Here is a 26,240-nt window from a genome sequence, read left to right as displayed (position 1 = left end):
ACATTGGCTTTATGTATGGTGACCGAGACCATCTTATTTCAATATGGACTGTTATTATTCACTGCACATTGTGGATCTTTGAGATTTCCATGGACTTTACTATTTACTTTACACTTGTTTTGGATCTTTTCACATACCTTCTTATTACACATCTTCTTATCACACGTGCTATTTATATCTATGTGTATAAATTTACTGTGGTTTGTTTATTAATTTAATTTATTTATGTTTATGTTAGAATTGTGTTAACTTAGTTTGGCACTTCAGCGCTACACTTATGCACCTTTTGACTGAACACAACCCAAATATGGTTAGGCATTATTCAGAAAATCATAACTTGGAATTTTACCTGTTTAGGAATATATTGCTCCTAGGATTGTCACAACAGTACCTATTAACGTGCAGAAGAGAAACGAGTAGGCGAGAGTGCCACCAGCCACCCCCTATGGGATTACGCTGTGGATGGGGGGGTCCCCGCCACCCCACACGTCCCCCCTCCATTAGTTTCCATTAACATTTAAACCGGACAAGTTTTCAAGGCAAAATATTGTTCGCATGGGATCAGATCGCCTTTCCATGTACACAGTGTCTTGAAATACTAAATAAATGAAAAGTTGTGTATACTCTATCAAAGATGATTGTTGTATCTCTTACCGCTTTATATTTCGACTTGACAAACTATATGTAAAACTTGTAGTATGCATCATCCCCGTCATGTTCACCAATTACCCTTTTGCAAGCACGTGATGTAGTATGCAATGAATGACAAGGTAAAGTAACCGGCAAAACACATGGAGAACTTCAAAAATGAGATAAAAAACAAAAAGGGGAGGGACCAAGTTACCTCTTTCTTGGGTCCCTATCCTTTCCCTTGGCTTTATTAAGATGAAGAAGAGGACTCCATACCTTGTGACCATGTGGCCTCTTTCCGCTTGCTGAACTCTCATACAGGGGAGAAAACTTACAACGGAAAGGAAGGAAGGGAGGAGGAAGAGATAAGAAGGAGGGGGGGAGGGTTCTTTGACATTTTATAGAATCCAAAGCAGCAGTGTGTTATTAATATTTGGCTCTGTAATGACTGTGGTATTTGGTATGAATTGAAAAGTCTGGAGAGAAAATATCTCTTCTGGCGGTTATAGAAGCATCTGATTCAATTTGTCAGCAACCGCACAAAAGTAAAATCTAGCTTTCTTTGGCCACTAGTGAAAGCCAGTCAGCCGGGTATTTGTAAAAAAATAAATAAATTCTACTCTTAAAATGTTTTATTAGTGCAAGCATAGAAAGATAAGTATTTGTGCCATTATTCACTTGTATTTGTTCTCTGTAAGTGGAAGAAATGTTAGCCCAATTTCAGGCTGTAAGGCCTGGTTGAGGCTTACTTATTTTGTGGCTGAGCTCGGGGCTGATAACTGACACTCTGTTTGGGCTGATCGAGGTTAAAACTGACAACTAACAAAGCATTTAATTTTTCTTTCATGTAACCCTAATTGCCCATTTCTACTATGACAGTAATTTGAATGTCTGTCATCAGCACTACTGTGCCTAAGCAGGAGAGAGGATGGCCTTGCAACATGATCCTCAGACTGACATGTCTGCTCTGACACAGAGTGAAAACAAGTATAGAGGAAGAAAGAAAGTTATCCCTAAGAAATAAAGAATTGTGAAAATTCATGAGTGGAGGTTCAGATTTTAGCAGTAACCGTAACCTGTTGGTAATTTTTCCTTTTTAAAAGTGAGCATGTGCTTTGGTCTTGCAGGGCTAAACGGGTTCACCCAAATATCACCTCTCCCCTCCTCACTGCTTATATTCTTTTGTTCCCCTGCTGCTATAACACAATGAAGCTATCTGGAGGCTTCAGAATGCTTTAGTTGGAGCTTACACAGGACTACGGTTGTCTCCTCATCCTCAAATGACAGTTCCCCAGCCTGGCGATTGGCTGATCGGGCTGCCAGTACTACATTGAGGGAGGAACTAGGTACTAGGTGTCTGTTATCATTTCATGTGGCCGAGTAGAGATTTTAGGGACCAAAGAGAATCTGCGTATGTGTAGCGTGAGAGCGAGCATTTAAGTGAATTTGTTGCTTTGCCGTGTGTTAGTATAGCAGAGGTTGATTTTCAATATTGGCTTTCTTAGTTTCATTAGGCTTCTCTTTTTGTTTTTCAGTTGCCAGACAACAGAGCTGCATTGCCCCCAAAACCTGGAGGTTTAATTTCAAGTGTTAGCTTCTCGCATGGAGCTTCCGGTGCACCATCAGCGTTCCACTCTGTTACCTCAAGCAGTCACAGATCAAATTCTCCATCCTTTAGTAGTTCTGACCCAAGGCACAAAGGTGAAACCAGCCAGACACCACTGGAAGAGCTACAAGTACAAGTCAAAGAGCTGAGAAGCATCATCGAGACAATGAAGGACCAACAAAAGTATGCACTGCCATGTAAACACTTATAGATACTTGGTGTTCTAACTAAGGATGAGCTCCGGCGTGGTTGCACACCCCAAGTGCAGAGCCCGCCAGGAAGTCGGCACTGCACTGCGCTAATCACAGGCAGTGAGACATTTCCTGATGCGTGCTCCAGAGATCGGGAAATGTCTCACTGCCTGCGAGCAGCGCAGTGCCGACTTTCTGGCGGGCTCTGGACTGGGGGTGTGCAACCACGCCGGGGCTCATCCTTAGTTCTAACATACTAGAGAGACTTTTTGCTGTGAAAATAGTGTGCCATTTATGTTGCAATAATAGTCAGCTTTTCTCCTTGCTTATCCATGTACTTGAGCAATGTCTTTAGAATCAGTGAAGACTTTTCAGACTAACCCCTATTTATGTATGAGGCTAGAGCTACCATTATCATGGCTGTATGCTAAGAAAGGGATATATGAAAATGCACTGTTGTACAATTTAACAAAATAAAGATTATAGAAGAGTTCCACAACTAAAAAAAAGTAGAAGCTTACAGGGTGAGTAGTAGCCTAAAAAATTAAAAATGTTAGGGTCATTGCTGAAGAATAGGATTCCGAGCCCTTCTTTACTGACGTCTTCCCTGCTTGCTCATGCCAATGTGCAGCGTACAGCCTCGCTTAGACAATCCTGATTGTGTGCAGCTGTACTCAAGTATGTGGTAGAACTGATGCATATTTTCTATTGTAGTACGGCCATTCATGCATGGCAGACTATTAATATGCTGCACCTGGGCTTCCCAGCCTGGGAAAGATATTGAAATTTAAGTTGCACAGGGCAGATGCCAATGTGCAAAAGGCATTACTATGTCACTAACGCCATTATCTTATCATTCTACATGATAGTTTGGCATTGCATACTAATATTGTGATCATTGTTATGGCAGTGGTGCTTCTTATTAGGTTTACTTACAGTAATTATTATTTATTTATTACAGGAATTTATATAGGGCCGTCAATTTACCCAACACTTTATATACCATTTATTCACATCAGTCCCTGCCCTTCAAGAGCTTACAGTCTAAGGTCCCTATCTCGCATGCATAAGTACGCTAGGTCAGTTTAGACAGGAACCAATCAACCTACTCACATGTCTTTGGAGTGTGGGGGGAACGCCCGCATCATGGAGAGACAATGCAAACTGCAGATAAAAATTTGGCTGTGATTTGAACTAAAGATCCCAGTGCTGCAAGGCAGAAGTGCTAACCATTGAGCAGCTGTGCTGCTCAGCCCAGAATAAACTCTCTGCAATCAGCTGTTCTTAAAGCGAACCTTGCACTAAAAATACCAGATCATACCAGACCAGATCATAGCTGATCATTTACCCCTCCCCACATGATGAAACACTGCAAGCAATGGAAAAAAACTATAGTGAAAAAAATTAATAAAAATACTTGCCTCTCCCATGGCTTCCTTCCGTGATGCCTAGGCAGCTGTGATATTCCTTCTGTCAAGATTCTCTAGAATGCAGAGAAACCCAGATCTCACTAGAAGATGCTCTTGGGTTGTGCTGAAGTGTCATCTTGGCAGATGTGGGCTACTTCACAGTTCCTGGGATCTAGTGGGAAGGTGCGTGACATCTTTTTTATGTATTGCAGCGCTTTGGCACTAAGGGAAGGCCCCTTTTAAATGGTGGTGATAGTGGGGACTTGCAGTACTCTCCAGGACTAGTGACCAGCCCACAGATAGAATATGTAGAAGGTAATTCTATTATCCATATATGAATTGCCCTCTTAGCCATTTATTATATCCTGCTGGGGAAACTTAAAAAATAATGGTCACTTCCCATAAATAATAGAACTTTTAGAATATAAAGCATGCCATTATTACTTTAGCATGCCAGTTATACATTTAAAGTATGACATAAGATTTACAAATAAGCTGAGTAATCTAAATTATCTGATTCCTATGTAAACTTGATCCTTGCAACACCCACTCGCACCCCTGGATGGACTGCCTACATTATTCTGTTCATTAATAGCAGTGACACTCATGCTGTGTTGTCGATGTTGGCTTCTAATTAGCTGTAGTAGGCATTAGAAGGCAAAGGCAGGGTCACAATCCCCAGTCCAGGAATTGAGCAAGATATTGCTTCAATAGGTATCAATACTGCTGATATATGGGCCCCTGCATAGGGCGTCAAAACTTGTACCAGGTTGACATGTAAACTAAGGCAGCATCTTCTTCCATATTCATACAGGGCTATATATTCATCCGACTTGATATTAGCTAAAACTTTGTATTTAAAGTAAATAATAACAATGTAAACTTACTGATAAGTTAAGTTAATAGTGGTATAACATTCCTGGTACGCATTTAGGTGTGTATGCATCCTGTAATTTACCCCTAAAATTAAAGTATTTTCAAAAAAGGAAACTCTATGATGGAGCTCAGTGCTCCGACCTTAACCCTGATTATTTTTTTTTTTTTTTTTTTTCTTTTATTACACCAGTACACTAAATGATTGGCTAAATTCTCAAGTATAATTTTTCACCACTACTTAATTTTTCAAAACTATGGATGCAAAAGGTTGGATAAAAGGTGTTATACAGTATAATGCCCCATACACACGGCCGGACCCCGTTCGGACACCCCGACAACAAAACCCTAGGACTTCCTCCGACGGACGCCGGCCCAAACCCGTCCCGCACACACACGGTCACACAAAGCTGCCGGAAAATCCGATCATTCCAAACGCAGCGACGCAAAACACGCACGTCGGGACCACAAACGGGGCAGCGGCCAACAGCCTCCATCCCCCCATTCACTCCGAGCACGCGTGGCACCCCGCCCGCCGGACCCGCGCACACACGATCGGAACCTCCGACAATGGACTCCGCCGTCGGAAAATCCCACACCCCGCTCTCAAACTTCGTCGGTCGGAAAATCCGATGGAAAATGTGCGACGGAGCCTACACACGGTCGGAATTTCCGACAACAAGGTCCCACCACACATCCTCCATCGGAAAATCCGACCGCGCGTACGGGGCACGACACTTTTGGTAGTAAATAGTACATTTTATACTTTTTTTTTTCTTTTTTTTTTTTTTTTTCCACATCAGTAAACAGTGTTTGGAGGGCTAAATCAGTTTGATGTTCATTAACTGTCGCCTTCACGTATTCACATCATAGTGGATTATACTTTTTCTCATTGCTTTTTATATCGCCATAATGACCAACGGATTCCATTACGCCTCTTTACCAACAAGTCCTCTGTCCCTTCCATCTCGTAAGCCCCACTAACTAGGACTCGATAACCAAAGGGACCCGTAAGAAGGAAGAAAAAGGACAAAAACACCAACAAAAAATACAAGAAGAGAGGTTTGTAAAAATGAACTTGTGGGCTCCCCGTGCCCATCTTCTACTGGCCCAGCCTGTATTGTGTACCAAATTACCTATGCCCTAATACCCCGATCCCCCCCCCCCACCTACTCCCTATATGTTTATCCTATACCCTACTAAGCTATATATTTAACTAAAAATGTGCATATCCAGAAACACTTTATTATAGGATCCTTTGCCTGCAAGGATACCAGTTGCCTATATACCTATATTAAGCCCATCCCTCAGTCTATTCCGTGTCTATGCAGATCCCACTATTAATGACTCTTCACTTTCTCTATCCACATCTTCCACATGCTTTCAAATTCCTGAAGATTGCCCCTTTTTATGTACTCCATTCTTTCCCTACCCAAGGTTTCATTCATTGTAGAGATCCAGTCTTTCACGGTGGGGGGCTCCTTTACCTGCCATCTAAGTGCTATCAACTTTCTGGCCTGAAACAGGGCCCGCGTGACAGCTAAGGTAGTACTCAACCTTTCTCCCATCACTCTTCTATGCCCCAGAATACAAACCAAGGCCTCGTTTGCCACTGTCGTACCGAAAATATTTCCCAAGTTCCCAGTCACCTCCTCCCAGTATCTAAACAGCTTGGGACACCTCCACACCATGTGAATGAGATCTCCCGTCCTTCGACACCTGGGGCAGTTGTCATTGGGCCTTCTCCCAAATTTAAAAAGTCTTTTAGGAGTATAATAGGCTCTGTTTAACAGCATTAAGTGTGAGAGTCTCTGTGAAGGGGTCACAGAAACCTGCGCTCCCAACTCCAAAATTCTCGCCCATTGTTCCTGGGTCATTCCTCCCACCTCCTCTTCCCATTTAGCCTTTACCCGAAGGAGTATTTCCCTGCTATTAACCGATTTGCTTAATTGGTCATAAATTCTTGAAATTACCCCTCTAGTGGGGGTTATTTGAATTATGCACTGAAATAGAGGCATCTCTTCCCATCTCGGGGTCTGGGCTTTAAATTGTGCTTTAAGGGCATGTTCCAACCGGACATATAGGAAGAAACTCCCCAACCAGTTCTGAAAATTTCTTTAACCCAGAGTCGTTATATAATTGACTTAGCTTACTGAGGCCAAGCTTCTCCCACTCTCTAAATATGCCTATCTTAAGAACTTCCTGCAAATTATGGTTGTTCCAAATAGGAGAGTAGGCTGTTAAGACTCCATACCCCATCTTTTTCTTAACTGTTTTCCAAAGTTTGGTTATCAATTTAATTGTTGGAAATTTATCATGGAACGCGTCCGCCTCTAGGGCTTCAATAATTGTATTATGTGTGGAGCTCAACAATAGTAACTTGTTTGTTTGTTAGTTTGATAATTTTCCACTTTCATATTGCTTACTGTGCAGCTCCAATCCATTCTGCATATAGCTTCAAAAGCTCTGATTTAATTAATCTCCCCACTTAGCGGTATTCTAATTATTGGCTGGCTTGCTATTATTAGGAGCCAGTAATTTCCCTTTGTAGATTATGGCCATGTCATCGGAAGAAAAACAAAAATATAAATTTATAGGAGCGAAGGAAGTGATTAGTAAAAGCCATTCACATTCAGCTATTTGTAGGGCTCTTCAGAGATTTTTCAAAAGAAGCAGAAAGGGCAATTAAAGGCTGGATCAATTAGACCAATAGAACTCCAACTACTACATTTTTACTATTGCATTTGTGTACAGAATCTATAAAGTGTGACATCATATTCTGCCCTGCCAGAGATTACAGTATGAAGTCCCGAAAGCACTTCACTTTTCCACATTAAAGTGTCATTAAACCCACAGCCAACAATTCACATGCCTGATAAAGCAACATAGCAATATAAGCAACTGTAGATAGAACATATAATTATCATTTTTTTCAAATACTTATTTTTTCTTATTTCTACACCATGGTCACATACTTGCTGTGCGTTGCCTTGTGAATTTTTTTATTTGTCCAGATTTTACTTTGAATTTTTTTCCTTTCCATATCAACATATACAAAAAGAAAACAAAACAAGAAGAAGAAAAAATAAATAAAAAACCACCACCACCAAAATTCCCCTTCCTCCTCCTCCTCCTTTCCTCTTTTCACCCTCTTCCTCTCTCCTTTCCTTACTCAATTGAGCCAATAAACCATTAACATTAGCAACACATTTAGTTCATTAATATCCAGCGTTCCAAAAGCATACCAGGGCAACCAATACACTATATAAAAAAAAAAAGCTGTATGACACAGGCTAGCCAGCCCTTTAGGCACTACATTACTTTATTGTGAGCTTAACATAGAACATCCATTTTTGCCATATTTTTTCAAACTTTCAGGAAGCATTTCCTTGAACATAAGTATACTTTTTAAACACATTACCTGTTTGTCCAGGTCCTGGATTCAGTCCCCAAGGGTAAGAGGGTTGGGGGAGACCCAGCAAGAAGCCATAAAGAACGATCTTCTAATGGCCACTACCTGATTGTGTTCCAAATTGTTGGAATTTATGTACCCTAGGAACCATAGAACAGGGTCTGGAGTTAACAACCCATAAACGGGGTTGATCACATATATCACATGCTGCCACATGGCACATGGAGCACCTCCAAAATAAATAAATAAAAGAACCAGGAGATTGAGCACATCTTGCACATTCAAGATTTTCCTTCATGCCTATCCTATAAAGAAGTTCTAGGGTTCGGTAGGACCTATGCAGGATAAAGTGTTGGGTGACAACAAGACCAACTGAACAGTTTCCATTATTTTGTCCCATATGTCCCCATTTGGGACCGCTTTATGAAATTGGTGGGTGGAGCAAGCAAAAAGCTTCTGATGTATCCTAACTATGCCAAAGAAACATTTTGGGTTTAATGTCACTTTAAGGAATTCATGAGCAGCTGCATGTGCTTTTCTTATTTATTTATTTTTTTTTTTTACATGCACCTGCTTTTATGTGATTGTAAACTACAATGGTATCTGCTCATTGCAGACTACTATATACACCTCAGGTGGCTCAGGGTCCAATGCTGGAAAGAGTTTCATTGTCTGCCATAGATGGTATTCTATCCTGAACCCACGGAAGCAGAGCATTCCTCATTCTTTGCACCAAACAGATACCGTATTTATCGGCGTATAACACGCGCCGGCGTATAACACGCACCCCAAGTTTAGGAGGGAATTTTAAGGAAAAAAACTTTTAGGAGGGAAGTTTAAGGAAAAAAAACTTACATTTAAATGCCCATCAATGCAGCCTCATCAGTGTTCATCTGCAGCCTTTCCCCAGTGTCCAGTGCAGCCTTGTCAGTGCAGCCTTGTCCCCAGTGCAGCCTTGTCCCCAGTGCAGCCTTGTCCCCAGTGGTCCGTGCAGCCTTGTACCCAGTGCAGCTTTGCCCCAGTTCAGCTTTGCCCCAGTGCAGCCTTGTCCCCAGTGGTCCGTGCAGCCTTGTCGCCGCCGACATACAAACGTTTAGTTTGTATTTTTAAACATGGCGCCGCGGAGTTCGGAGGGACTCGGGGGCGCTCGTTCAGCTGAACGAGCGCCGCCGAGAACACAGTGACTGGGCGGAGCCGAGATACACATAGCCGAGGGTTCTCGGCTATTCTCGGCGCCGTTCACAGTCACGCCCAGTCCCTATGATGGACATAACAGAGGTCCAATGGCGGGACTGGGCGTGACTGTGAACGGCGCCGAGAAAAGCCGAGAACCCTCGGCTATGTGTATCTCGGCTCCGCCCAGTCACTGTGTCCTCGGCGGCACTTGTTCAGCTGAACGAGCGCCCCCGAGTCCCTCCGAACTCCGCGGCGCCATGTTTAAAAATACAAGCTATGTGAATGTCGGCGGCGATCGCTCAGACAGATCACAAAATAGCGGGGATCGGCGTATAACACGCACCCACGATTTTCCCCTTATTTTAAGGGGAAAAAAGTGCGTGTTATACGCCGATAAATACGGTAATTATTACCTCTACATATATATGACTGAATTTGTTAATGCTTCAGGAGCTCTACCAAGAGTGTATGTCTAGCCCAGCCTTTTTCAACCAGGGTGCCTTGAGGTTTCTTCATGGGTGCTTTGGCAAAATGCCTAAAAATTACCCAAAAATATATACAAGCCAGCAGGTGGATCAAGCCTACTTATTAGTTACACAAATCCAAAGGTTTTTTATTGCGCACTATTTCAACCTTCCAGCAACCGGCTTCTTAACAACCAGTGATGTAATCAGTGTTGATAAGAAGGGTGTTGATTGCCTGCACAGCTAGATTATTTGACCCTCCCCCGCCCCTCTCCGTCAACACTGGGATCACATTAGCTGAGTGATGGAGAGAAACTGAGGGAGATGAGAAACACTGGAATACTAGTCAGTACTAGTGTGCAAAAGTGTATTTGCTTTGAAAGAATAAATCACCTCTAATGTTGGGTGTCCTATGTGTGTCAATGCTGCCGCATTATGTAAAACTATTAGAATAGTTTTTTACATTTTAGAATAGGGTGCCTTGAGATAATTTTAAGGGGTGCCTTGACCGAAAAAAAAGTTGAGAAACACTGGTCTAGCCAAAGGTTGATTTTAATATATTTTGATAGACTGGAGAAGGATTGGAACCCTTGTCAAATTTTACTACTGTCTGGGGAAAGATAGATCTTGCTTACTTTTTTTTTTTTTTTATTATTAGAGGCTGGAATCCCCATCAGCTTTTGACTGATCATGAAAACAAAGAAAACTCCATTGAGATAGCTCTCTTGTTTTCTTCTTAGGAAATGTTTTATAGAGTTCAATAGTTTTTTTCTGATGAAGAAGAATTTTTGGCCCCTAAAATGCATTGGCTATAGCTCATCTTCCTGTTATCAAATTTTTATTTATAATAAAGCATTTATGTTTAAAAAGATATCAGCGCTTTTTAGGATAGATTTAGATATGCATTTAAATTTCCCTTTCCTCTGAAGCCCGTTCCGCATTCAGATCATGTTCCAGAGGCTACTGACAAGCAGTGAGGGAGTGATGCAATGCAACCTCACTGCCTGATTTAACCCCATTTATACCAACAAACACACCACAACCACGTGCATTGCATGCAGTGGTGGGGCGTTTGCGCAGTTTCCCCACTTACTTGAATGTGTAGCCGTCCCCAATTGCTACAAGTTGGGTAAACTTTGGCATGGCCACAAAGTATTCAAACACCCCATCCACTGGCTACTGCAGCTTAGGCAGGCAGGCAGTTAGGTGGCAAAAATGCAGCTTAACTGTCTGTCTAAATGAAGACTTAAAGCGGAGTTCTGCCCACCGCTGCAAAAATTAAAAGCCAGCAGCTGCACATACTGCAGCTGCTGACTTTTAATAATCTGACACTTACCTGTCCTGGAGTCCAGCGATGGCACCACAGCTGATGTTTCCGTCAGCTATCGGGTGCTGCCACCTCCACGGTGAGTAAGGGAACCCGGCAGTTTAGCCTTACGGCTTCATGTCGGGAACCCTACTGCGTATGCGCGAGGCTCCGCTCCTCTCTCCTACTGGCCCGGCGGGCGGGGAAGGTGGAGGAGGGAGCCCCAGCGATGACGCACATACCTGCGGCTGAGGCTGTGGGGACAGGAGAGTACAACGAGCGGAACTTCCACTTTTAAGTGGAACTCCGCTTTAATTATATTGTTTACCTGCCCAGGGGGACAGGGTTATTCCAGCTGCTGGTGATTGTGGTGTGTATATGATTTGTGTTGGGAGGTAGTGGGATTCACCTGAGCGCTGGATGCTAGATTCTTACTATATTAAAGTATTTTAGATTCACAAGACAAATATCTGGCTCCCTCTCCTTAGTTTTTGCATAGATTCCTCAATCTATGAGATGCCTATTTTTTTAGAGGACCCCTCGCCTTGTTGTAGCACTGCCAAAGCTATTTTGCCAGTTCCTACTACCACTGTTCCTTTGACAGACGATAGCTCATAGTCAAGTGCCTCATAACTATTTTTGCTTAAGTTTTTGATTGCTGTTTCTATTGCAGATTTTCCCTTATGTCCTATCTTGTGAAACTGTGACAGTAAATGAGGATAAATCTCTTTAACGGAGCCTTGCATGACATTTTTGTCTAAACATGCACATAAATCTGAAAGGCATACAAAGCATAGGCAGCCATTATATGGACTGCTGTTAAAGTACAACTATAGGCAAAACTTTTTTTTTTTCATTTTGGATAGCGCAAACGAGAGTTATAATCCATGTCAGTTTTCTTTTCGCCATCTGTGTCCCATTGCAGAGATTCCCCTTCACGTCCTGTCCCATAGCCAATCAGGAAGTGAAAGGAAATCTCTGCAAATTAAGGTAATTCCTTGGGGACCCCCATTGGAAGATTTCTCCTCTATTACTTTTCTGGGGACAACCCAAAATTTTGAATTTTCTTTTACTTTCAATGATAATGATAAACAGGACAAATAGAGAGGGCGAATCTTCTGAACAGGAGCACAGACAGCAATAAAACCTGACAAGCATTGTAATCCTTCTCCACTCTATCCAAAACGAAAAAAAAAGTTTCGCCTTTAGGTATACTCTAAGGGTCGGGTCACACTATCAATTGTCTATGAATCGCACAGGAATGCTCATCGCATAACTGTGCAATTCACATACAATTTAGTGCAGTGTGATTTGAACCTATTCATTTTGTGTGGGTTCAAATCACACCACATTGCACTAAAGTAGTGCACTTTTGGAAGCACACTGCAACAGGATAGCATGGTAGTTTTGTACAAACGCACTGCTTTTGCAACCTGCATTTGGGTTGTCGTTAACGGACACCCACTGCAGATCGCAAGGGCAATGCGTTTTGATCACGAGTTTCCCACACCATGTTCTAGTGTGAACCAGGACCTGAGTTTGCTCAGGAGGTAGACTCTTTCCTATACCTCAGGGATGTCCCCCAGATTACACTACATACATAGGATGAAAAGTAGTTCAGTGTGGCTGCACCCATTGTATATTAAAAAAAAAAAAAATTCTACTGTCTTTGTTATTACAAAGATTGGCAACTCGATAACCTTCCATTAGGCGCTACCTTTCATCATGCAGTGTAATGGCATGCAATTGTTTGTTAAGGGTTTCTGTACTTTGCTTGTTACCTTTCCTTGATTTGATTAATGGTTGACACAACTCACAATGTGAGTTCAAGGTCTCATATGCTGTGATTCATGTAAAGGAATTTATTTACAGCTATATTTACACTTTGTACCTGACTGGGTTTTGATTAAGTTTTTAATTTCAGTACAATGTACGGTATAAATGTAAGTGTCTTATGAGTAATAAATTTAGCAACTTGCTTCCGTAAGTTGTATAACAGCTCAAATCATTGTGTTTATTTCTTAGAAAAGAGATAAAACAGCTTTTGTCAGAACTGGACGAGGAAAAGAAGATTCGTCTACGATTACAGGTACAGTGTACACCAATATCAGCCTGGTTATAATAATGTTTCATGACCTTAAATTGAGCCTTTGTTGTGCCAACTCTTTATCAAACTTTTCTTTATCGGGCCATTTTTCAGTTTTCTGTGCTGTAATAATTTGACTGACAGTTACTCGGTCATGCAACACTGCACCCAAATAAATTTTATATCATTTTCTTTAGACAAATAGAGCTCTTTAGACAAATAGAGCTTTATTAATATTCTCTGTTGTTTAGAAAAAAAAACTGTTCTTACTTTCTGTTGTAAAACTTAGAAAATAAAAAATAAACCCTCAACCCCTTTTTGGAAAGTAGACATTTTTTGTGACAATTTTTTGCAAAGGAAGACACTGGTACTTAAGGGGTAAATGTACAGGTCATATACAGGAGGGAGGAGGAGGTGGTGAAGGGGTTAAAATACAGGTCACATACAGTGTCCGGCTGGAGATGAAGGTGTTATTGTGCAGATGTGTATGATGATGAAGAGGAGAGGTTAATATACAGAGTGAAGAAATGTCATCAGTACACCAAGGATCCCTCAAAAAGAGTCCAAAGCTTTATTCAAATGGTCACATGGCTGCATATGTACCGTGTGACCATGTGAATAAAGATTTGAACCCTTTTGAGGATTCTTTGGTGTGCTGATGACATTTCTACACTGTGATCATCTACGGTTTGCAGCCAGTGGTCATTACAGCACCCAGCATTATTTCAGCCATTTTCAGGAACGTGTACGTGGAGAATATTGCGTTTGGACAGGTTAATATACAATTCACATACAAAGACAGAATTTTTAGGTTGCGTGTATAGGAGAGGAGAGTGGTGAAAAGGGTCAGATAAAGATCCCAGCGTCCGTAAAAATCAACAAATGGATCCGCAGCTGCTGATGATACAGCATTCTTTTTCCATTCATATATTACTACAACCTTTGGCTTTCTCTGTTTTAAGAGGAAGAGGAGGGATCAACAATAACGTGTGTTGACCAATTACAGCGATCACATGGTACCCAGCTCCACGGATCGGCTCAGTACAGTGCTGTCTAATAACATCTTGGTACTCAGCAGTTAGCAGACAGAATAGCAATGTGACATCTTTTTATCCAGTCTCATTCCCTAGGTAAATTATGAGCCACCAATCAGTTGTTTAAAAATAACCATCAGTAGAAAAGGTTGTGCATGCACCTTCCCTTTTCTTCTGTTCGCCCCCCTTCCCCACTGGAGTGAAGAGAAATACCCAATGCTTCTGTGTATGAGGTGCATGTGACTCTTTACCCTTCCTTCTATAGTGCTCCCCTGAATTCCTGAACAACCAATCACTTGTGGAAGAGTAGCTGTGCAACCAAAAGGCTATGGGACATTTCTTGAGTAACCTAGGGGCATACTATTGGTAAAAAAATTAATTCCATCTAGATTCTGCGAGAAATTATGCAAATAAAGTATATTTTTTGCCTATGCAAAAAAGAACATTCCCTCAGCCCTGTATCTCAAATGCTTGGTCAGGGCAATTGAATACATTGGTGTTTTTTACAGTATGTTGCAAAGTTAGAAATAAAGTTTTTGTATTTCCTGAATGGAGGTTTACTGTCCTGTGGATGATGTTGTGGATGACTTACACTGCCTTGAAAAAGTATTCATACCCCTTGAAATTTTCCACATTTTGTCATGTTACAACCAAAAACGTAAATGTATTTTATTGGGATTTTATGTGATAGACCAACACAAAGTGGCATGAAAATGATAAATGTTTTTCAAAACTTTTTACAAATAAATATGTGAAAAGTGTGGTGTTCATTTGTATTCAGCCCCCCTGAGTCAATACTTTGTAGTACCACCTTTCACTGCAATTACAGCTGCAAGTTTTTGTTGGGTATTTATCTACCAGCTTTGCACATCTAGGGAATGAAATTTTTGCCCTTTCTTCTTTGTAAAATAGATCAGGCTCTGTCAGATTGAATGGAGAGCATCTGTGAACAGCAATGTTTAATTCTGGCCACAGATTCTCAATTGGATTTAGGGTTTTGGATTTAGGTCTGGACTTTGACTGGGCCATTCTAACACATGAATATGCTTTGATCTAAACCATTCCATTGTAGCTCTTGCTGTATGTTTAGGGTTGTTGTCCTGCTGGAAGGTGAACTTCCGCCCCAGTCTCAAGTCTTAAGCAGCTTCTAACAGGTTTTCTTCTAAGATTGCCATGTCCATCCATCTTCCCATCAACACTGACCAGCTTCCCTGTCCCTGCTGAAGAAAAGCCACCCCACAACATGATGCTGCCACGACCATGTTTCACGATGGGGATGGTGTGTTCAGGGTGATGTGTCAGTGCTAGTTTTCCACCACACATAACGTTTTGCTTAAAGGCCAAAAAGTTCAATTTTGGTCTCATCTGACCAGAGCACCTTCTTCCACATGTTTGCTGTGTCCCCCACATAGCTTCTCACAAACTGCAAACAGGATTTCTTAAGGCTTTCTTTCAACAATGGCTTTCTTCTTCTTGCCACTCTTCCATAAAGGCCCGATTTGTGGAGTGCATGAGTAACAGTTGTCCTGTGGACAGATTTTTCAACCTGAGCTGTGGATCTCTGCAGCTCCTCCAGAGTCACCATGAACCCATTGGCTGCTTCTGTGATTAATGCTCTCCTTGCCCGGCCTGTCAGTTTAGGTGAATGGCCATGTCTTGGTAGGTTTGCAGTTGTGCCATACTCTTTCCATTTTTGGATCATGGATTGAACAGTGCTCCGTGGGATGTTCAAAGCTTGGGATATTTTTTGATAACCTAACCCTGCTTTAAACTTCTCCACAACTTTATCCCTGACCTGTCTGGTGTGTTCCTTGGCCTAATTAGGTAACTTCTGAAGGTAATTGCTTCAACTAGATTTTAGTTAGGGGTATCAGAGTAAAGGGGGCTGAAAACAAATGCACGCCACACTTTTCAGATATTTATTTGTAAAAAAAAAAAATGTAAAACCATTTATCATTTTCCTTAAGTTTCACAATTATGTGCCACTTTGTGTTGGTCTATCACACAAAATCCCAATAAGATACATTTAAGTTTTTGGTTGTAACATGACAAAATGTGGAAAATTGCAAGGGGTATAAATACTTTTTCAAGGTACTGTAATGATGGTCCATGATTAGGACACATTAGCTGAAAATGTAAACTTATCTAGAGAAAGCTGTTTTGAACAGTTGACTAATTCTTTTCTTTATGATGTTTAATGACTAGGACATGATAGCTAAAATGTTATCTTATCTAAAGAAGGCCATTTTGCACTACTGGACTCACTTTGGTCTGTAGAGGGGATGTTCACTCCTTGGTTTTATGTCTTTTAAACCCTTTTAAGTATAATTGTGTTTAAAGCAGTGCATCTGAGCATCAAAAACCCTGTTTAATACATATTTAATATTCAAAGCAAACTCGCCCATCTGTGCAAACAAATGGCAACCACCCCAACCTATAACTGGCCTTTGCAGCAAGGAGCACATGAAAGGGCGACACATGTCAAAAAACAACAAAGAAAGATTCCCAGCTCACTTACCAACCAGCCTGCAATAAACACACCCATCCATCCATGCCTCAATGCCTTTTTTTGCTTAGAAATCACTCCCTAGCATTTCTCGCAGTGGCCATCTTAAATAAGGGCAAATGATTCATGTAGCATTTGCTTCCAGGAATCTGTCTGCCTTTTGCTCAGGCTTGCAGGCAGGAGGGTGTGCTTAGCTGAGAAACCCTCTCCTTCCCTCCTGAGGACTCCTGGGATACATGACATCATTTGCCTAGGCCTGGAAACCAGATAGTAACTGAAAACAATTTTAAAATCGGTAAATAGGATATACTTTCCTATCTATTTACTAATGCTAGCAGCATATGGATTAAAAATCCTTAATTTTTATTGAGAGTGAAGTTCTGGTTTAAGCTAAACAATAATGGTAGTTTTTTTTTTTTTTTTTTTTTTTAATCCTGGTTAACTTTTGGTTGGTTTGTGGTAGCACTGTTTGATAGCCAAAGTTTATTAAACCTACCTATTTTGTTTTGTTTTCAGATGGATGTCAATGAAATAAAAAAATCTCTACAGTCTAAATGAATGAATCATGCCTAGTAAATAACTTTCATCCACCGAAAGTCAAGAGTGAAGAGCTGTTCTTCCCACACAGGCCAAAATATTTTTGGTGCCAAATGATTTAAGATTCACCTCAGAAGCTCAGAAAGCACAACAGCAGCTCTACCAACCAAGGAGACCCTGGGGACATTTGTAGTGCTCGGCACACATATTTATCAAGACAACTCCATGTTGTGCTCAAGTGTTCCTCTTAAAACTGCGAATGAAGGAAACTCAGGCAGTTTTACTTCAGAGTGGTACTTTTTTATGATATTTTTCCATGAATAACGTGTATTTCAGATTGTCTGTTTACAAGCTTTATAATTTCCCCCCTTTTTTTTTTTTATATGTGTGTTTGCGTCTTTATCTCAGACTCCTGAACAATTTGTATGGTGTGCAGTTATGTCATTTAATTGTATTTTTTTTTTCTTCCCAGATGAGCTGATGTATTCATTTACATCTATGACTATGACTTTTAAAAGTACATATGCAATGTACTGTCCATGCAATGTGATAGAAAGCTTCTGAAATTATTTTCACTGTACTTTAGGAATGTGTGTTTAAAATAGGAAAATGACGGTTAAATATGATTTGTGCCTTTTTTTTTGTTTTGCCTAGCACAATTGTGCAAAAATTAAATATATATATTTAAAATGGCAGTTATGATGACGTGTATGTCCAGCCAGATAGTGGGGAGAAGAACTAGAACCCTCTTTGGGTTGTTACTGTTATCTAGGGCTCTCATGTTGACAATGAAGTCACCAGATGCAAGGGAAAATCTTCAACCGCAAAGCAGACAAAAAAAAAAAAATATATATATATATAATGTGTGTTTGTGTGTATATATAGATATATACACACATACAGCGGGTAAAATAAGTATTGAACACATCTCTATTTGTCTAGGTAAATATATTTCTAAAGGTGCTATTGACATGAAATTGTCACCACATGTCAGTAACAACCCATACATACAAAGAAACCAAAACAAATAAGTTCAGAAATTAAGTTATGTGTAATAAGATGGAATGACAAAAAGGAAAAGTATTGAACACATGAAGAAAGGAAGGTGCAAAAAGGCCTGAAAAGCCAAGACACCAAGCTGAAATCTATCAGTAATTAGAAAGCAATCCTGCCCCTTGTCAGTGCAAATTATTTTTCAGCTGGTTCAGTCTCAACTGATGGCCTATAAAAAGGTGTCTCATTACCAAGGTGTCACACAAGAAACCTCTCATGATGGGTAAAAGCAAAAAGCACTCTCAAGACCTTTGCAACCTTATTGATGGCAGTGGTTTAGGATTTCTAAACTTCTGAATGTCCCAGTGAGCACTGTTGGGGCCATAATTCGGTGGAAAGAACGTCATTTCACCATAAACCGGCCACGACCAGGTGCTCCTCGCAAGTATTCTGACAGAAGAGTACAAGGGTACAATTGTTTCAAAGAAAACAATAAGTAATGCACTCAACCGCCATGGCCTGTATGCACGCTCACCAGGCAAGGCTCCATTGCTGAAGAAAAAACATGGTGAAGTTTGCTGCACAACATTTAGACAAGCCTGAGAAATTCTGGGAGAATATAGTCTGGTCTGATGAGACCAAAATGTAACTCTTTGGATGTACATAATACACACCATGTTTGGAGGTCAAATGGCACTGCACATCACCCCAAAAGCACCATACCAACAGTGAAGTTTGGCGGTAGGAACATCATAGTGTGGGGCTGTTTTTCAGCATACGGTGCTGGCAAACTTCATGTCATTGAAGGAAGTATGAATAGAAAAATGTACCAAGACATTCTTGTTAAAAATCTGTTGCCATCTACCAGGATGATGAAGATGAAATGAGGGTGAACATTTCAGCAAGACAATGATCCTAAACACAAACCCAAGAAAACTCTCAATTGGTTTTAAAGAAAGAAAATAAAGCTGCTAGGATGGCCCAGCCAATTACCTGACTTGAATCCAATAGAAAATCTTTGGAAAGAACTAAAGATCAGAGTTCATAGAAGAACCCCGCCTGAGCAATGCATGCGATTAGTTTCTCCATACAGGAGGCATGTTGAAGCTGTCATTACTAACAAAGGATTTTGTACGAAGTATTAAATAAATTTCAGTTAGCGTGTTCAATACTTTTTCCCTCTGTCATTCCATTTTATTACACATAACTTCATTTCTGAACTTTTTAATGTTAATAGCACCTTTAGAAACATATTTACCTAGAAAAGTGATGATGTGTTCAATACTTCTTTTACCCGCTGTATATATATATATATATTTTTTTTTTTGCATAGCATTTTATTGCTGTTTTTGTCACTGTTGCAAATGTACCCTCACTTCCTGTCTGGTGAAACCATTTCCAATGGGTCAGCAAGTAAGAGAAATATCCCTAGTGGGGCCCCTCTATAGCAGTAAAATCCAGGGCAGGGGTTTTAATCCCTCTCCGCCCTATCCAAAAGTAAAAAAATTAAACAATTTTGCTGAACACGCACACGTTTCTGCTAAACACTATTTTAATGGCTACATGACCCCACAATCATTTTACAAAATGCACATCCCTTTCTGTGAAAGAATTTTAATATACTGCCCCTGTGTGCCTATCTGATGGGAACCATGTTGAAAAGTTTGAATTGTAGTGTCTGTCTGTGTGTGGCCACACCTTAGCATGCCACAGTTGAGTAGGTCTGATCTAATGAAAAAAATAGATTGGATTCCATGATGCTGTGGAGCCTTCAATATTTTGCTGTGTATACAGTGCACTGGCAGTCAGCATAATGCAGTGCAACATTTTCAAGGATGCCATTTACTGGTTTGGTAATAAAATGCTCTACCACTAAAAGAAGGTGTTTAAGGAAAGTGTTTAAAAGTATTTATCGGTTGTATTCAGCCATTTCAAACACTGCTCATTTTAAAATTGTATACAACTTTGCAATTCAACTAATGTTTCCCACCAACAGCCTTCCCCATTTATAATAAAAGCAGATCCAAAAAAAAATGATCCTGAAGCTTGAGGTCAGGGGATTTCTACACTTTTTCACTTATGATGGGGAAGAGAAAATACTTGTGCAGCCACATGTTAGCGCAGAAAAACTCTTCTTCAAAAAACAGTACTACAGATTCAGGCAGGAATTTTTTTTTTTTTTTAAACCCATGAACAAATGCATTTCTTATGAATATTTAGTATTGACTCCTATAAAAAGACCGTACACTTATATTTTTAAGAGATAATCCCTTTCTTTTTAGAAAATGTTCTATTCACTTTTTAGTGATGTATAGAAGAGGTATAAGTGTTAAAAAGAAAGTTGGAAGACGTTTTTGGAAAAAAATTTAGGTTTTATTTGTAGGGATCAATACATATACATTTTTTGGGGAAAAGTATAGTTTACTGGTGTTTTTAAAAAGGATATCAGACACATGGAAACATCTATTTAATAATGGAACTCTGTTTTGCTGACATTTGAAATGGTTAGAGGATTCAAGTTCAGGTACAAAAAGGTAGTTCCCATACAGTCTTCGCTGTTTGTCCTGAGAAAACATGGGTAGGAAGGGTCCCATTTATGTTACCACATGGGGAACCCCAACATTTCCTAAAAAATATCTTTAATACTATGGCGCAAACCATTGTGACGTATAGTAACGGAACAGCAACAACCATTGGGAAAGTCAGTCTGCATTTTTCTTCTGAGAGCACAAAATTGCTCTTTGGAACATGATGAAAGTTTTTTTTTTTTTTTTTTTTTTTTTTTATTATTATCTTCTTTGTGCCATGATAATTTAGTCTTGGAAGTTATACTTACCTAAAGCAATATATTTCCAGAAATATAAGCATTGTCTTGAAACTAAAAAGAGGGAAGAATCCAAACCAGCTGAAATATCAGAATTTGTCATTCATTGCGCTACACGTATAATCCAGCTCAAACCTCACTGACTGTAGTGCAACAGCAACCTCTAGTGTTGGGAATTGGAAAATAGAAATTCAATTTATATGTATAGTACCAAGAACTATTTTTAAATCATATGGTCACAAAGATATAAAATAAAAGCAGCAATAGATATGCATATAGATGTCAGACATTTTACTGGGAAAATGCATGGCTGTGGTTAATGTTCACCTTTGCCTACAAATAATGGGGCCATTTTGTGGACTTAACCAATATTTTTATAATAATAGTTCAGTCCTCAGTTTGTGCAGGTGACAGGTGCTTTTCATGAGTATTAGTAGTTAAGAATCTATTACATAATAGATTACAGTCATTTATTGATCCATACCATAGAATCAATACATGTCATATGAAAGTATAGTATTGCTGCCTATAGAAACTAAGGCTATAGACAAGGCTTTGTGAAAGTCTTGTCACAGGCAGTTGTTATTGGGCACATGCACACAAACTTTCTTTTAGCACTGCATTCAGTGCATGTCTTCCTTCTTAAAGCGGTGTTCCACCCAAAAATTGAACTTCCGCTTTAAGTACCTGTGACCCCCTGACATGCCACATTTGGCATGTCATTTATTTGGGGGGGGGGAGCCGGTACCTAGTTTTCACAGGTACTCAGCTCCCACTTGCTCTCCTGGTGCCGCAGCGCCGGAAGGAAGTTCACCAATCCCCCCTCCCTCCCTGCAATCTTCTGGGACACGTCACAGGTCCCAGAAGATTACCCAGCCATTCATTGTGAAGCCATAGCCGGGCGCCCACACTTGCAATGCCGGGACCGCAGAGAGGGAGGGGAAGCGAGGCTTCGGGGGGCCGCATCGCTGGACTGTGGGACAGGTGAGTGTCTGTTAAACTTTTTGTAGCTGCTGATTTTTAAGTGGGTGGAAGGCCGCTTCAAATAGGAAAAAAATCATCAATATATTTTCTGCTGTAAGAAAAAATTAATGGAATAGTGATGTTCATACATGCATCTGGATTTTATTCTGCTGGGTACATCTAACATGTAAACAGCTCTTTTTTTAAAAATATATATATATATATTGCATTTTATTTTATTATAGCAAGGCAGTATCCACAGTGCAAAAAAATAAAGATAACAGGTTAAACGGAAGATATCAATCTGACTGGAAAAAGATAACATCAAATAACAATCATGCCAAAGGCCTACACAAGGCAGGTGGTACATGACAATAAAATTTGTTCATGTGAATATCAAGGAGAAGCAAATCCAGAGACATTTCTAAATAAGTACATTACTTCAGCAGATCTGAATCCCAAATAACTTTGGAATGGTGCTGCACCTCAGAAGTAATGTCATGTAGAACCCCATCAGAAACTAAAACTGCTGAACAGACTAGAAATGTCATAGTAGTGGCAGGGAATGCAGCAATATACCTTGGCTCCAGGTCTCAGAGGTGAGCAAGGAAGGCTATGTACGTACTGACATTATTCAACAGCAGTGTTAATTGTGACGTCAAATTTCAATCTAGTTTTAGTTATAGTCTTCTCACTAAAATGCCATTTTAGTTTTGGTCATATTTTAGTCATCTGAATTGTTATTTTTAGTCGTATTTAAGTCAACTAAAATCTCCAGTACATTTTAGTAGACTAAAATCTTCAGTATCGTAAACAAATAAAAATATTGCTTTTTTACAAATAGAAGTGCACCTTTAAAACATAAAAAAAAAGACTAGAAACTGTAAACTCTATTGTCTATAATGCCATTGCCCATATTACCTGAATATAAAAACTTTAGCAGTTCTCTATTAATAATGAAAACAAGTATCAAGTAACCTCTTTATATATAAAACCAAGTTTCGTAAACAAACAAGAATATTGCTTTTTGACGTCAAATTTCGATTTAGTTTTAGTTATAGTTTTTTTGACTAAAATGCCATTTTAGTTTTAGTCTTATTTTATCATCTGAATTGAAAGTGAATTTTATTTTCGTTTAGTTTTCATCATTGAAAACATGCAGCTGACTAAAATTATGACAATTACTTTTGTCAACAAAATTAACACTGCTCCACAGAAAGAAAACGGTCAGAAAGATGTTATAAGTTTAACGACAGCTGCTAACTGTGTTTTCAAAAGAATAGGACATATTCTGTAATTTTGCATTGATGATATCATATTATACATGCTTGCATGACCAACCTCTTCCGTTATTTTATTCTGTTGTCTTTTACAGCTTTTTCCTTGATTAACTAGGAATGATAGGCCTCACATCTCTAGCTGCCTCCTTCATAGGAGGAGGACACTATTTCCCTTGTGCTGGCAGGAGATGGAACATCTGTGACCATCAATGGGTGGAGAATAATATAGGCAAATCATTCTTAGCACCAGGGATTGAAGCTGAATTTACTATGCTGTATACTATTACCAAAGCAGTACTAGGGAAAAGAATGACCTGATGGTAACCAGTATAGTTTGTAAATCTATCTGACATATACATCCAATATGGATGGTATCTAGGCGATTTTCGTTGGAGATATTCTAAGATCTCCAAACTGTGTGGTGCCCTGCTGCAGTCCAAGAAAGCCCTGGATGAATTACATCTACATTCTGGCCTGGAAATATCTTGTAATGTGTTCAGTGGATAGGCTGACCTGTAGTGCCTACTGCCTTGTGCTTTGGCAGACTCCTTACATCCCGCAATGCAAAGCTGAACCTCAGTGACCTATAGAGATGCTCATGCTTTGTGTTGTAGATGGAGGGATTTCAGGTCTGCAAAGGCATCTATAGTGCGTACCCAGATTTAGTGGTCTACAATGGCTTTGCAGCGGCTCTTAACAGAACAGATGGTGTGTGCAAGCACTGGTGATTACACAATTTCCTAAAAGTAGACTGCTGTCCATTTTCAGGAAATTGTGTTGTTTGGGTAATATTATTTTATTAACAGGTTCCCATTAAAATCCAGGTGAACAGTACATTTTTTACCCTCAACCTAGCAACCCTTCTTGCTCAACCAGGAATCAGGTAAAAATGCATTTAGAGTGCTTGGGTGACCTACACTTTGACAAAGGCCAAATTCCTGAAGGAAAACAATCCCCACACTGATGCAATCCTGTTAAGTTGACCTAAGTTGACTCAAATGTAAACAATGTCAACTGTCTGGCTGCTTAATTAGTAAAGAACAATAGAAGGGTTTAAATGCTTTCTTGAAGAAAATACTGCTCAAGGCTCCTTTCAGTGCTTTCACATGACCAAATAGCCATGATTTCTTTTAAATGTTAAGATCATTCTCACTTTAAGTACTTGATCTTGGGACTCATGTTGCAGGGAGCCCTCAGAAACATTTTTTTCCCATGAAAGGTAAACACTTTAGCCATTTTATCAGTTTTTATTTATCTATCCCTATTAACAGAGGTTTAAGTAAAATGTTAGGTATTGGTCCATTTTACCAGCAATGACAATTGTAAACCTATAGGGTGAGGGCACATGGTATGTCCCACTGACATTACTGAGATGGCAAGTAACCACCAAATTGCAGGTAGACCATTTATAAAAGTATTTTCCACCCCCCAAAGGGAATATATAACTCATTCAATTTTGTATGCCTTCTGCCATGAGCCCATTTACCTTTTCCACTTTTCTGGAGCTTTCAGACTACGTCCATGGTTGAAAATGCTACTGGAAATAAATACTATTGTTTTCCTAATGGTTTGTAGATTGGTGTGTGTTTTACAGTGTTCTTGCCAGACCAGACAAGCAAGTCTTTTTCTTCTCTGAAGCGTAACCAAGTGGCCAGTGTGAAAAGAATGCATGCTATTTCAAAGAACATATTTACCTTCAAATGTATATTTAACCCATTTAATATGCCATTATAAAACCAAAACAGACTTCTTTCCGCTGTGAGGCTGCTCTCTGCCCATGGCATACCCAGCCAGGAAAGGCTAGTCTCAGAAGAGCAAGCCTATGTATCTATGAAGAAGATGATGTTATAATTTACAGCATGGAATGAATGTCTATACCAATTTGTTGTACTTGCAGGAATTCTAATATGTGACCTGTGTATGTTCTGTTCTCTTTATTACATTTTTACAGACTCATTGTAATTTATATGCATTACAACGAAATGAAATGTAAATTATGTTTTAATTTTACTATCTCCCCCACAGTGTCTGAGCAAACACCATTACATTGAATAAAGTAAATTCAATATCTCGATTCATAAAATAATTTTAATGCATATTTAGTGATGGTTGTTTTTAACTTGGATTTTTATAATATCCCTGATATTTATGTATTGTCACTTGCCACTCTGTTGTAAGCTTCATAATAATGAAAAAGAATGTTTTTATATTGAAATGCTGTGCTTGTGTATTTTTTTTTACATTTTTTATTTGCTGGATTTAATAAACACATGAAGTATACTATGTCTTTTGGGAAATTAAAATGAGATAAGATATTTAAAGTTAAACTCCATTTGTGTTGAGAAATAGACATATGGGCACCAAGTTTCTTGCACCTCTTCTTGAGACAGAAGAGCCTAGTTATCTCTGCTTTAAAATATAACTAAAGCCAAAATTCTTTTTGTCGTGAATATGGCAGGAAATAGTTTAGACCCCCCTTCAGGTTTAATTGTGCTGTCTGTATCCAATTGTGGAGAATTACCTTTTCTTCCTGTCCCATAGACTCAAGGGGATATAGGAGGGAATCTTTCTAAAGTAAAGGGTTTTGCCAATTGTAGAATAGTGTGTGGGGGGAACATATAGATCAAAGTCGTGTAGATTTGGAGGCTTGTTTCACCCTTGTTTCAAATATATTGGGAACAGGACTTTAAATCAGGGTGGATAAAAATTAAGGTTTTTTTTTTTTTTTTAAAGTTAGATTTAGATTTTTATCAAATTTGTTTGAATAAAATGCTTTTAGAGTAAAAATCTATCTAAAGATAGTTTTCTGTTTAAGATACATTAATAATTTAGTTTATTCAGCATGAAATTGAGCTTAGTTATGTAGCATGAGGCTGTATATTCTGCAATATTTACATTTTTGGTCAACTCATTCAGTGAATCCAAGCTCTAAAAGCTGAGATAACATGCA

General features: G+C 39.5%; 1 protein-coding gene across 5 annotated transcripts in view; it reads left to right on the top strand.

The window, feature by feature from the left end:
* The window catches only part of SH3KBP1 (SH3 domain containing kinase binding protein 1), a 529,030-nt gene extending 503,460 nt beyond the window's left edge, over nucleotides 1–25,570 (top strand). For all 5 annotated transcript variants that reach the window (XM_073616470.1, XM_073616471.1, XM_073616469.1 and 2 more), the window contains 3 exons: nucleotides 2,166–2,419; nucleotides 13,093–13,156; nucleotides 17,210–25,570. In XM_073616470.1, coding sequence (XP_073472571.1) covers nucleotides 2,166–2,419; nucleotides 13,093–13,156; nucleotides 17,210–17,251 — 360 coding nt within the window. In that variant the 3' untranslated portion in view covers nucleotides 17,252–25,570. The remainder of the gene's footprint in view (nucleotides 1–2,165; nucleotides 2,420–13,092; nucleotides 13,157–17,209) is intronic.
* Nucleotides 25,571–26,240: the final 670 nt, after the last annotated feature.

The sequence above is a fragment of the Aquarana catesbeiana genome, linkage group LG02 (genome assembly GCF_042186555.1).
Source record: "Aquarana catesbeiana isolate 2022-GZ linkage group LG02, ASM4218655v1, whole genome shotgun sequence".
In the NCBI taxonomy this organism is placed as follows: Eukaryota; Metazoa; Chordata; class Amphibia; order Anura; family Ranidae; genus Aquarana; species Aquarana catesbeiana.
Note: the sequence above shows the minus strand (reverse complement) of the source record. Positions and strands in the feature narration are given on the sequence as shown.